This window comes from Podarcis filfolensis, assembly GCF_964270895.1.
Source record: "Podarcis filfolensis genome assembly, chromosome: 17".
Taxonomy (NCBI): Eukaryota; Metazoa; Chordata; class Lepidosauria; order Squamata; family Lacertidae; genus Podarcis; species Podarcis filfolensis.
Window position 1 is genome coordinate 2,859,637 of NC_139621.1, and position 12,156 is coordinate 2,871,792.

General features: G+C 42.5%; 1 protein-coding gene across 3 annotated transcripts in view; it reads left to right on the forward strand.

Annotated features, from left to right (window-relative positions):
• Positions 1-12,156, forward strand: part of MECP2 (methyl-CpG binding protein 2) — a 94,883-nt gene that overhangs the window by 72,582 nt on the left and 10,145 nt on the right. For 2 of the 3 annotated variants that reach the window (XM_083592396.1, XM_083592394.1), the window contains exon 2: positions 9,855-10,187. In XM_083592396.1, coding sequence (XP_083448522.1) covers positions 10,000-10,187 — 188 coding nt within the window. In that variant the 5' untranslated portion in view covers positions 9,855-9,999. Of the gene's footprint in view, positions 1-1,670; positions 1,776-9,854; positions 10,188-12,156 lie in introns of those variants that run through there. The other variant, XM_083592395.1, reaches the window with a different exon arrangement.

Below are 12,156 nucleotides of genomic sequence, written 5' to 3' on the forward strand. Positions count from 1 at the left end.
CTTCTTCCCAGCATACCTTGTTATAAACACTCTTTTCCTGTCACTTCCCACCTAGTTAACCTGGCATCCTTCTGTCCAAGGTTTTTTCTAGGCTAGCCAGGCTGGTTTGCATAAGCCAGCCCAAGGATTCCTTATCTGGCACAATGCTGTTGCTTGTACTTTAATCTATATCCCAATTAATCAAAATCCTACCATTTATTAATTTATAGAATTTAGGGAGGTCCCTCCCAAATCTATAACAATATATTACGAGAAATGTGCATGAATTGCATGCAACTTTTCATGTGAACTTCCTCCCTCCCTCCCTGTCTTTGCAAACTTATGAAGAAATGGGGCAAACCGAACTTAAAATTGGGAAAAGAAGAAACAGTGAGAAATGGAAGTGATAGATTTTCCTATCCCATCAGTGAGTTGTGTTATAACTGTTATGCTTGCTTGCATCAGAGGTAGTTTCAGAGAGCGTCAGAGCTTGCTTCAAAGAGAGAAATTATGGGGAAATCATGGAAATTTGACTTAGTCGCTACATCCACATAAAGCTCAATAGTTCAGAGTCTCTCTCACACACATACAGGTTTAATCCACTCAATCACAAATGTTCCATAGTTATTTTACTTCTTTGGGGGGAAACAGTTTGGAAAACATTACTGAGGAAAACTCCCTCAGTGCTCGCTGATGTAGAGTGACTGTATACCCTGCTAGAATTACAGCTGTTCTGTAATTATTTATAAAGCTATTGCCACTTTATAAATTATATACCATGCTCCTTTTTATTTTTGCCTTAATAAGTTTGTATTAATTCTGTACAGGAGTTTGAGCTATTACAATATCTCAGCTGTTGCGTATTCTTTGTTATCAATCAATATTTTATGTTGTATTTATTAAACTGGTATTAAAAATGACCTGGGTATCCTAGATATGTAATAATACATATGTAATGATACATATGTAATAATACATATTACCAGAGTGTAACGGAGAGGCTCCGTCACATGGGTGCAGCTACTCAGGACTTCCTGTGGTGTGAGCAAAATGTTATAAAGCCCTCCAGAGTCCTCCAGATGTTGCTGGATTCGAACTCCATTCATGGCCACTGGACATGCTAGCTGGGCTGATAGGCATTGGAATTCAACAACATCTGAAAGACATCATATTGGCCACACCTGATCTAGAGTATGGGCTGATACGTTCCTGGTAAAAGCAATCATTTGACCAGGACACTTGAGGAGAGGATACATTTTATAGAAAAATATGTATCTGTGTGTGTCTGTGTATTTTTGATACTATTCTTCAATACTATTCTCAAATGATAATATCACACTCTGGCAATACCATGCAGATCTCTGCAGGGAAAGAAGCAATACAACTCAGGGGAGGAATAAACTTCTTGTGTAATTTTTTTTTCCTGAGGATGTTGGTGGACATTATTGTCCATCTGGTGACACTCTGGAATGCAATTCTACATTAGAACAAACATACGGTAGTTTAAGCATGAAGTATTTGTTTCCAATGAAAAATATGTTAACTCCCATCTTCTCCCTAGTACAGACAGTGACTGGTTTAGGAATGTTGGAGATAATATTAGTATTGGCTTTAATTTCATATTCATGACCTTCTGTTAATGTCTTGGGGTGACTTTTACAATAACAAAATCTTTCTATGTATCTTAGGGTTTCTTCATGCAACCGTCTTGTCTGCTTTGTGTAGGGTGCCATATTTCAAAAAGTGAAAATCTGGACACAAAAGTTGTTGAGCTTGTTTTGTTTTGGCAGAAAAAAGTAAGTTTCTGAGCTATTTTGGGGGGAATTCACCCAAAAAAATCAACACTTCCAAGATGGGCTGCCATATGCCCGGATTTTGCCAGACATTCTAACTGATTTCTGAAAATTCTGCCTGGATGCACATCCCAGATATATCCAGGAAGTTATGGACGTATGGCAGCTCTAGCTTTGTGGGATACATGTAAAGCATGACCTTACATTCCTTTTTTTAAAAAAAAAAATTAATTGATTTTCCAATAAAAACAGCCAATCAACATATCAGCATCATAATCTAATTAAAAACAATAAACTAAAATTTAAAAAATGACCAAAGACCTTACATTCTTTATACTCCAGTGGCCATGTGTCCACAACCCACAGTCTATTATAGGTCCTATTAAAACATCTGCCAAAAGCATTAACATATTAATTAAATGTTTATAAATGAAGTTAACGGAGTTAAAGTGTTGACAGTAGTGAACACTGGAGTCTCTAATGAACACAACTGATACTTAAAATTAAGTGTCCCTCACCCTTGACTGATTCTCAAGTTTGTAGGCAGTGTTGTGCAATTTGTGTGTAGGCAAAACTGAGAAGCTTTGTGTATGTGTGTCAGAGAGAGACCAAGAGTGGCACAGAGAAATGGACCAAAGAAACGCATGCTGTGCATTCTCATGACAGCTTCAAGGAGCTGAGTAGCATCTCAGAGTCTGGGCTCAAAGAGTCTCATAGTACTTGAGGTTTTGATGCTGAGTCTCTTAAGACTGTTCTAGTACTATTTCTCCTGCCTCATCAAAGTCAGCCCTCTGACCGATGAGCACTTGCCATTCTGCCCCACTAAGGAAGTGAAAGCTTTATTGCTTTGGTAGGTGCTAGAACTGAACTTGGGCAGGAAATACAACTGGGTTAAAGGTTAATGTCAAACCTTTCTGCTCTGCCATACGTCTAAACTAGTTTCAAGCCACCTTACATGTTTGCTGAAATGGTGTGGAGGAGGGGCATGGTTTAAACCAGGGGTATGCATCTAATGCATCTTTCTTGATGGTAAAATTTCCTTACCGCCCACCAGTGCTCGATGGAAGGAGGATTCAGCTTGTGCCGTAGAACCCCCTACCGCCCACCTAGAATCCTGAAACGCCCACTAGTGGGCGGTAGGGACCAGGTTGACAACCCCTGGTTTAAACAGAACAGGTTAGGTTTGATAGTGCTGAGATACCACCATGAGTTTCTCTTAGTGTAGCCATTTTTTAGCACAGGACGTCTTAGAAATTTTGGTGAATCAGTTAGGATGACTCTGCTCTTCTCCACATTGAGGTTTGGAACTCTCAACCACATTGACAAGCGCCTCTTCCATAAGCACAACTTTAGAAACAAGTAAAATGAGTTTTTGGTGTACTTTCCCCAAGTCCAGAGTATACAACCATCAACATTAGCTTGTGAATTTATTTTTAGAACACAAAGATTAATACCATCTTAGGGAAGATTTAGCAAGAAATTCCACAGAATTTTTAAACTAATGAAGCCAACTATCAATGTATTTTTATTTAGGAAAGTTTTATTTAGGAAAATGGGGCAGGGGATAAAGGAAACAAATCACATAGACTTCCAAATAAAACAAGGAAGTCAGTTAAGATTAGCTAGTTGCATCTTACCTACTTAGGCTTCAGAGCTTAATTCCTTTCAGAAAAAAATGGTCTGAGAGAGGGTTAGTCCCTTTGGTTAACCCAAGCATTTAACTGATCTGCGTAGTTCCCAAGGAGATAAAAGGCTTTGGGGTGATTCACACCAGTAAAAGCCAAGCTACTTCCTTAGAATGTGGTGTGGACCAATGATAGAAGGAACTTTATTGTTGATATCAGGGAACAAAGGAGCCCATGAGAAAGTTACTTGGAGATTGTTCCACCATTCTAACAGATTTGCATTTTGAACATAAAAGAGCTAGCCAGGGGTCAGCAAACTTTTTCAGCAGGGGGGCCCTTGTGGGGGGCTGGGCTATATTTTGAAAAAAATAAATGAACAAATTCCTATACTCCACAAATAGCCCAGAGATGCATTTTAAATAAAAGGACCCATTCTACTCATGTAAAAACATACTGATTCCTGGACCGTCTGTGGGCCGGATTTAGAAGGCGATCGGGCCGGATCCAGTTCCCGGGCCTTAGTTTGCCTACCCATGAGCTAGCCAGACCACTCCAACTATTGGAAAAAAGGATTAAACTGGAAAAGTTGATGGAAAATAAAACTGAAGAATTGCTTCCATGCTGGGGTCAGTAGGGGTCTAGATTCCAGATGAGTAGGCTCTGGTCTAAATCAGAATATCAGAGGGCTTGGTACAGGGCATTCATACATCAGTACAGAAAGATACTGACTGTGGATCGGGCCCCTGCATCCCCTGCCTTGCAATCTGTGGACAAGAGCTGCTGCTTTTATGCATCTATTAACTTAGCCTAGCCCACCTCACAGTGCTGTGCAAATATAAAGGGTGGTGGGAACACATGTAATCTTGAGCTCCTGGGTGGAAAAAGAAGATACGAATATATGCCACACAGCCCATAGTGAAACTATGGAATTTGCTCCCCCAGGAGGCAGTGATCGCCACCAATGTGGATGGCTTTAAAAGACGATTAGACAAATTCATGGCTACTAGCCATTGCTATGCTGTGCCTCCATGATCGGAGGCAGTATTTTTCTGAATACCAGTTGCTGGAACTAAGGGGGTAGTGCTATTGTGCTTCTGCCTTGCTTGCCGGCTTCTCACAAACATCTGGTTGGCCACTGCAAGACGGTGAAGCTGGACTAGATGGGCCATTGGCCTGATCCAGCAGGCTCAATGTCATTCACAAATAATATAAAAAAAGCCAGAAAAAACAGCCTCATTGTGCTAACTGCAGTGTTTCATATTCCTGATACTTACAGTAAAAAACTCAAACAAACCAAAGGTTTGCCAGTCCAGAAAATAATAACAAACAAAAACCACTCCTAATTATGTGCAGTTTCACAATGTGTGAATATAAAAAGGGAGAGGAGAAGACAATGTACACAGCCTTGAGGAATTTAGGAGGAAAATTAAGATACAAGTATGCAGCAATAGGGAGCAACAAATATGTACAGTTTCACAGCTCTCAGCCCCCCCCCTCAAAAATACACATTTTGCCAACCTTGTTAAACAAAAATCCTTAAAGTACACTCTCTGTGGGGTAGAGAGGCTGCAATATCACAATGTTTTTCCAGTAGGAAGGAAATCTCCTTTATTTCAAGGGAGTTACTTCTGAGTAAAACATACCAAAGCTAACCAGTTGTGTTTTATTCTGTAAAGGCAGTAGACTTGAGGAACAAACGACATAATGTGGATATGAGCAAAGTGCTTAAACAAATATACCCCAGTATCCTGCTCCATCCAGCTTCTCCTGTTGCTCCGGGAGGGTCCCCTTCTTGAGTCCTAAGTGGGGGTGGTCAGCATTCCTTCCTCAGGTTGCTTAGCAACAGTGATTAAGTGATTGGGCATCCTTAGCAATAGATGTGCTAAAGCATTAGAGTAGTCTTCACACTCAGTTTTATGATTTTCTTTGGAAATTCTTGTTTGGTTTTTTTAAATAAAAAAATGAAAGCTAATAGACTGGACCCTCTATTGGCATGGAGCCTTCTTTATTTGTACTCCCTGTACCCTCCTGTCAGCAGCCCTGCAGGGAAGTTAAAAGAGATCAGGCCATTTAATGTGAATCATAGCCATGCTAGTTCTTTCTTCAGAAGGAAAGCACTGCTGTTCGATGCAGTAATGCTTCTGAATGCCACTCACTGCAAGAGTGGAGAGTGCTGCTGCACTCAAGTTCTGCTTGCAGGCATCCCATAGACATCTGGCTGGGACTGTTTAACACAAATTGTATACTACTTAATCATCAAAACTTGAGTCCTAAGTGGGAGTGGTCAGCATTCCTTCCTCAGGTTGCTTAGCAACAGTGATTAAGTGATTGGGCATCCTTAGCAATATGCAAAGTTTGTTGCTATCGTATAATAGAAAATGCTATTACTATTATTTTTTAAAAATAGCAATAAAATCAGATGTTTAAAGCATTTGGAACTAAAAAATTCAAAATATAAAAACTTCAGTTTTTAAAATATACATAATAAAAATACTTGTCCAATTCAGTCATCTTGTCTCACACAAGGGTTGGCTTGAAGCGGCTCCTGTGCCGCTGCCAGGAATATTGTATAACCAACAGACTGGAACTGAACTTTGCAAAATCTAAAGTGCTTGTTTTCTCAAGATCTTGGGAGCCTCATAGGTGGGAGATCAGTGGAAAGCCATTGGAATTGGTTAAAAACTTTAAATACCTAGGCATCCACTTCCAATATAACACTTTCTGGAAATACAATTGTAAGCTTGCACTTAACGGAGCAGATACTCTAATGTAAGCACTGATAACTAGGAAACACTGACCTGTGAGCACTCCAACTGGAGAACAGCCTTTACCAAAGATGTCATGGGCTTTGAAGACTCTCAGACTCAGGGCAAAAGGGAGAAATGAGCTAAGAGAAGGCACATTTGGCAAACCCTGACCGTGATCAACTCCCACTCAGAAACCTATGTCCCCACTGTGGAAGGATGTGTGGATCTAGAATTGGCCTCACAAGTCACTTACAGACTCGCTGTTCATGGAATCTTACTCAGCTACAAGTGATGATCAAAGAAGAAAGAAGAAGAGGAATGCATCCAATCCAAATTTCTGTGCAAAATCCTAGGGCTGCCAAATTGTGTGCCATATGCAGCCATGTTTCTGGAAACTGGACAAGGGCTGCTGGGAACCAAAGCGTGGCTCACCACTATAAAATTCTGGCTCCGCCTACATTTCATGTCCGACCTGTCGCCTTTAATTTTCAACATGCTGACAGAATCCCACCACTCCAAATGGTTAGCTTGCATTGAGAGCAAAATCAAAACCTGTGGCCTATCACTCAAGTCACTGCTTTTGCTCCCACCATTGGAAGCATTCCAGACAGTCAAGCGCAGAATCCTAGAGATTGAATTCCCAACCCTCAGCAGCACAGGCAATAAAATCTGTTCCCCATTGGGGTTGGGAATTCCACCCTCGTTTGGCCAGGACACTCTCTGTTTACATCACCTTTACAATTCCCACCTACGCAGAACTCTTTCCCTCACAAGATGTAACATCTTACCAGCTGCAATTTTGCAAGGTAGATTTTCAAAAATCCCATATTCTGAAAGATACTGCCCTTGTGTCACAAAACAGGTCGAATCCATCACACACGTTTTATTTTATTGCCCATTTTATATAAAAATATATGATAATTATTTGGCCCCCTTATTGAAGGAGGGGATTTATTGCACTGACTCTTCCAAGGTGTCTTATCTGCTGAATAATTGAAGGAATGACATTGTGGAGAATGTGGCAAGATTTTTGAGTGACGTCATGAAATTACATTACCATGGGTCCTAAGAGTCATTTTTGTACCTCATGATGTCTAGACAGTTTTATCCTAAAATATCTCCAGCTATATTTCGTTTATTGTGTTGTGTTCTGATCTATGTATACGATGCACTTTCTCTGTGCCAGTAAAGGAGATTGATTAACATGTCCAATGTACGTGTATGGGTAGGCTTGCCTAAATAAAAAACTGCTTTAGCAGGTGCATAATAATAGGGTAACACTTGGCATTGCTGAATGCTGACTTGCATTCCTGGCTTGTTCAGAATTGTAAACATGAAACTTAACTAATTTACATGATACATCATCTGATACGTTATTTTACTTTTCTGTTGAAAAAAAATATGATAATAAATAGTACCTGTGCCCCAGCTAAAAGGCAGGATGTTGTTGTGTGCCAGGGGCTTGTGGTCTAATACAAGCTCTCTGAGGAAGTGTCTGGGTTTCTGCTCATAAGTGGAGTCTAACTGGTTGGGTGACTGCCAGATATCAGCAAGGACTCCCCCTGCCTCCTCCCTTTACTATACCACATGAAATTAAAATAGCAGTTTCCAATCCGCTTTGGCAGTTGCAGGAGTTCCCAGAGTTATTTAATTTAGTACACAGACTGCAAGTGTATCTTTCCATGTGCTTTAGTGAATGAATCTTCAATGAAGATTTTGCCAGAATGCATGAAGAGGAGGATAGCTGTGTTGATGTGCTAACCACTCAGTGCTGTTTTGCTAACACTGAAAGGAAAAACAGATTATCATAGCTTACAAAGATGAAATCATTGCCGAACTATACCACCACCTCTGATATTAGTGGAAATTCAGCTGTATTCATCTGGTATAGCCAGAGATGTATAGCACTCTTTCATGTACCACCATTACCGTTTTGAGAATTGTGTAAGCTCTCTCTTCCTAAAGCACAGCAGGCTGTCTTCCATTTGTGAACAAGCAACATCCCCTCTCTGTAGTCTTGCGTGATTTCTGCACTGCTCTGGGAGAAAGAAAGCAATGTGATCTTCCAAATGCTGCTTCTCCAGCTTTATTTACAAACAGCTTGAATTTATGCTGCAGTAATTATAGCCTGAAGATCTAGGCACTTCCTTTGGAAGACCTCCCATATTTTTTTTTATCATAGCTGCCAGATTCCCCTCCCTGTGAAGAAAAGGGAGAGGCGGGGGGGGGGTTGGATGGAGGAGGCCTTTATATTAGATCTACCTGTGTGAATTTTGTGGTCTGCAGTGTCCTGTATCTTTCCATATTCTAGGAATAGATTTCCTGTATGAATATTGTACTGATCTACTTAGCAAATCTGGACAAAAATTAGTGCCTCAGGATTTTCTTCATCCCTTCAGGACTGAAGAGAGAGCAGCAGGTAGCTAAGTACTTGGGTGTCTGAGCAAATTTGCAGCCCTATTTCAGTCTCTGGAAGTTACCGTATATTTTGCCCCATAGGGCGCACCGGCCCATAGGGCGCACCTAGTTTTTTGGGGGGGAAATAAAGAGAAAAAAAATTATTTCCCCCCCCCAGGCGCGGGGCTGGGACGGGGGAAGCCTGAGCTTCCCCCGACCCCAGCCCCCAGAACAGGCTGCTATCCGCAAGCCTAGGGAGCCCGGCGGGAAGTCGTGCCGGTCTCCCCAGGCTTGCGGAGAGCTGCCCGAAGCCTGGGGAGCGCTGAACAGTGCGCCCTAGGCTTCGGGATGCAGGGTCCAAGCCACACATTTCCCCTTCATTTTTAGAGGGGAAAAAGTGCGTCCTATAGGGCGAAAAATGCGGCATTTTCTTTGAGCTGCTGCAGCCTGTTACTTCATCTTCTTTGCCAGAGCAGAAAAGTTTTAACAGTGGGTGAACCAAGCTCTTGAAGAACCAAGCCTTGTAGTTCCTCATCATTATGTCCTCCCTCTGAACAGTCAAATGGAGGGTGGGGAGCAAAAAAGACCCCAACCCTGGTTTTTTAGCAGGGGAGAATGGAGCATCAGCTATATAAAAAAGCAGTAAAACATTTTCTGTACTAATTTTCTATATGGGGCTGTACTCTTATATTATTATTTTTTTCACTTTCAAGGATGAATAGAAAGGCAGTGATTTAGGGCTGGTGTTTATTTACACTGTTTTTGCTGGAAAAAAATGTGTTCAGTTCTTCCAATACAGGAGTATGTTGTCCTAAAGAAGGCCTTCCTGGTGCCCAGTACAATGGCTTCATATTAACAGTTCAGGAGATGTCTGCAATAAATCTTAGGAATCTTTGAGGTTGAACCCATTAATAGCCCATAATCATTTTGTGCTGCACCAGAGTGCTCAAATTTCTTGTTTCTATCTACTGAATCCCCAGTAGACTGAGACTGTGCTCCCAAAAGATGTGATGGGTGGGTGTGCTTTATAAGTGTTGTTTTGGCTCTGTGCTGACTGTAGCTGTAGTTGGATGAATCGTTCCAGTGCTTTTTTCTTTAAAAATGTTTAGGGGTACTCTCATTTTCCTACTCATATTGAAATACTGCCTCTCAATGAGGCCAAACTTAGATTCACAAAATGTTTAGCGATATGTGTACCCCTGCGTCCCGTCCCCCCCCCCCAGAAAAAGAGCACTGACTTCACCCATACATCCTTTATCTATTTTGCTCTGAGGCATACTTAGAACTAATGTGAGCTTTTCTTTCCCTTGCAGGGAAGAAAGATCTGAGGACCAAGACTTACAGAGTCCCAAGGATAAGTCGCCAAAAGCCAAAAAATTCAAAAAGGAGCGGAAAGAGGAAAAGCAGCATGAGCTTGCACAGCCTTCTGCAGAACCAGCTGAAGCAGGCAAGGCAGAGATGTCGGAAGGAGCTGGGACTGCTCCCGCTGTACCCGAAGCCTCTGCATCTCCAAAACAGCGCCGTTCTGTCATCCGGGACCGTGGGCCGATGTATGATGACCCCACCTTGCCGGAAGGCTGGACCCGCAAGCTTAAGCAGAGGAAGTCTGGTCGCTCAGCGGGGAAGTATGACGTCTACCTTATCAAGTGAGTGACAGTGGAGGATGTGTATTGCTCACAACATGTACTGCTTTTCAAGGCTTAAATTGAAATCAGTGCTTAGGTCTAGTTCCAGAATTTGATTTGTGCCATGCTCCAGCCCTGGAACATGTGGCAAGAAGTGCCTCTGAGCATGTGCAATGCCTTCTTCTCACCAGTAAGTAACCATAACTAGTCCCCACACTCTCTGGCCTTCAGGTCTGGGAGCGTAACTTGCAGACCATAGCTCTTGCTGAACATTTGCTTGTTGTGAGCTCAACTAGTTGGTACTTTAATTCTATTGAATCCCACAGTGTGAGTGTATGTGCATTTTAACTCCCCTGTACCATTTCAGATTGCAGGTGGAGTTAACGTCATTTTCCCCTTAACATTTACCTTCCTTACATTAATAATTTCCTAAAAATGGAAAATTAGTACAGCTGCCAAAGTCTCTAAAAACCTACTGACAGCCTAAGCATACTCTCTGCTTTGTGTTACTTTTGAAAAACTAATTTTGAATCCATGCACTGAATGAAGGGGAAGTTTCAGCCATCGTCATTTGATTAAAAAAGGTAACATTTTTCTTTTTCCTCATGTTTGCCTGAAAGCATTAGAAAGACCACCTGCATCCATTTTCTCATAAAATCTCTGCTCATTCCCCATCATAGGGCTCAAGCACAACTCTATTTGCTCTGCTGCTTCCCTTGAACTGAATCAGACCAAATGGCAATCAGGTTTTCTGTGGAATGTCATTTGTTCTGATTCAGTGGTAAAGAGTGTGTCTTCCAGGGGAAAGCTGCAGAGCAAATGTAAAACTGCTTGGACCTGTGCCTAGAAAGCACAGGATAAGTGGAAAACCGCTCAGACCCATCCTTTTCAGGCATGGGACAAGCGAAAGTGTGGATGCGCCCCTAGTTGCAAGACTAGGATTCTAAGTCCACCATCAGGCTCAGCATACATAGGAAGCTCAAGCCATAATAATTGGTCTCTGTAGCCCAGTATTGTCTGTGCAGACTGGCAGCAATTCTCCAAGGTGCTTCCCAGCTGATGATGATGATGTGATAGCACCCAGGGCAGTGGCTAGACAGATTTCTCAGTGAGATTCATGAGCAGGGTTATCCCTATTATCTAGCAGTGGGGACTGGATATTGTTAAATCCAGCAGCTAGCCTTCCTGTGACATTGCACACGAAACACACACACACACACACACCATTTTAGAAGAAGCTAAATTTACCCAAGGGACGCGGGTGGCGCTGTGGGTAAAACCTCAGCGCCTAGGACTTGCCGATCACATGGTCGGCGGTTCGAATCCCCGCAGCGGGGTGCGCTCCCGTCGTTCGGTCCCAGCGCCTGCCAACCTAGCAGTTCGAAAGCACCCCCGGGTGCAAGTAGATAAATAGGGACCGCTTACCAGCGGGAAGGTAAACGGCGTTCCGTGTGCTGCGCTGGCTCGCCAGATGCAGCTTGTCACGCTGGCCACGTGACCCGGAAGTGTCTGCGGACAGCGCTGGCTCCCGGCCTATAGAGTGAGATGAGCGCACAACCCTAGAGTCTGGCAAGACTGGCCCGAACGGGCAGGGGTACCTTTACCTTTACCTTAAATTTACCCAGCAGCGATTGGCTGTCCACTGTGACAGTCAGGAAACCACTTCCCTCTCCCACTGAATTTAAAGTGGGAGGAAAGAAGGGATAGGCCTGAAATAATAAAGCATCAGATAATATACCAGGTGTTTGTAGGGAAGAAACCCCAAAACAAAATTAACAAACTAGCTGTCACTCTCCTTCCACCAACACCACCCCACCCCCTCCAAATGCCAGGAACAGAAGCAAAAGTGAGGAGAAAGAGAGCCTAGCCTACAGAAAAGCAATCAAACGACCTCACACCCTACTTCTTTCTTAAGTATGTTTGTTACCAATCTGATGGATTTATTGGACACCTCCATAAATGTTGGATTTATTCAGTTAGTACAGAGCAT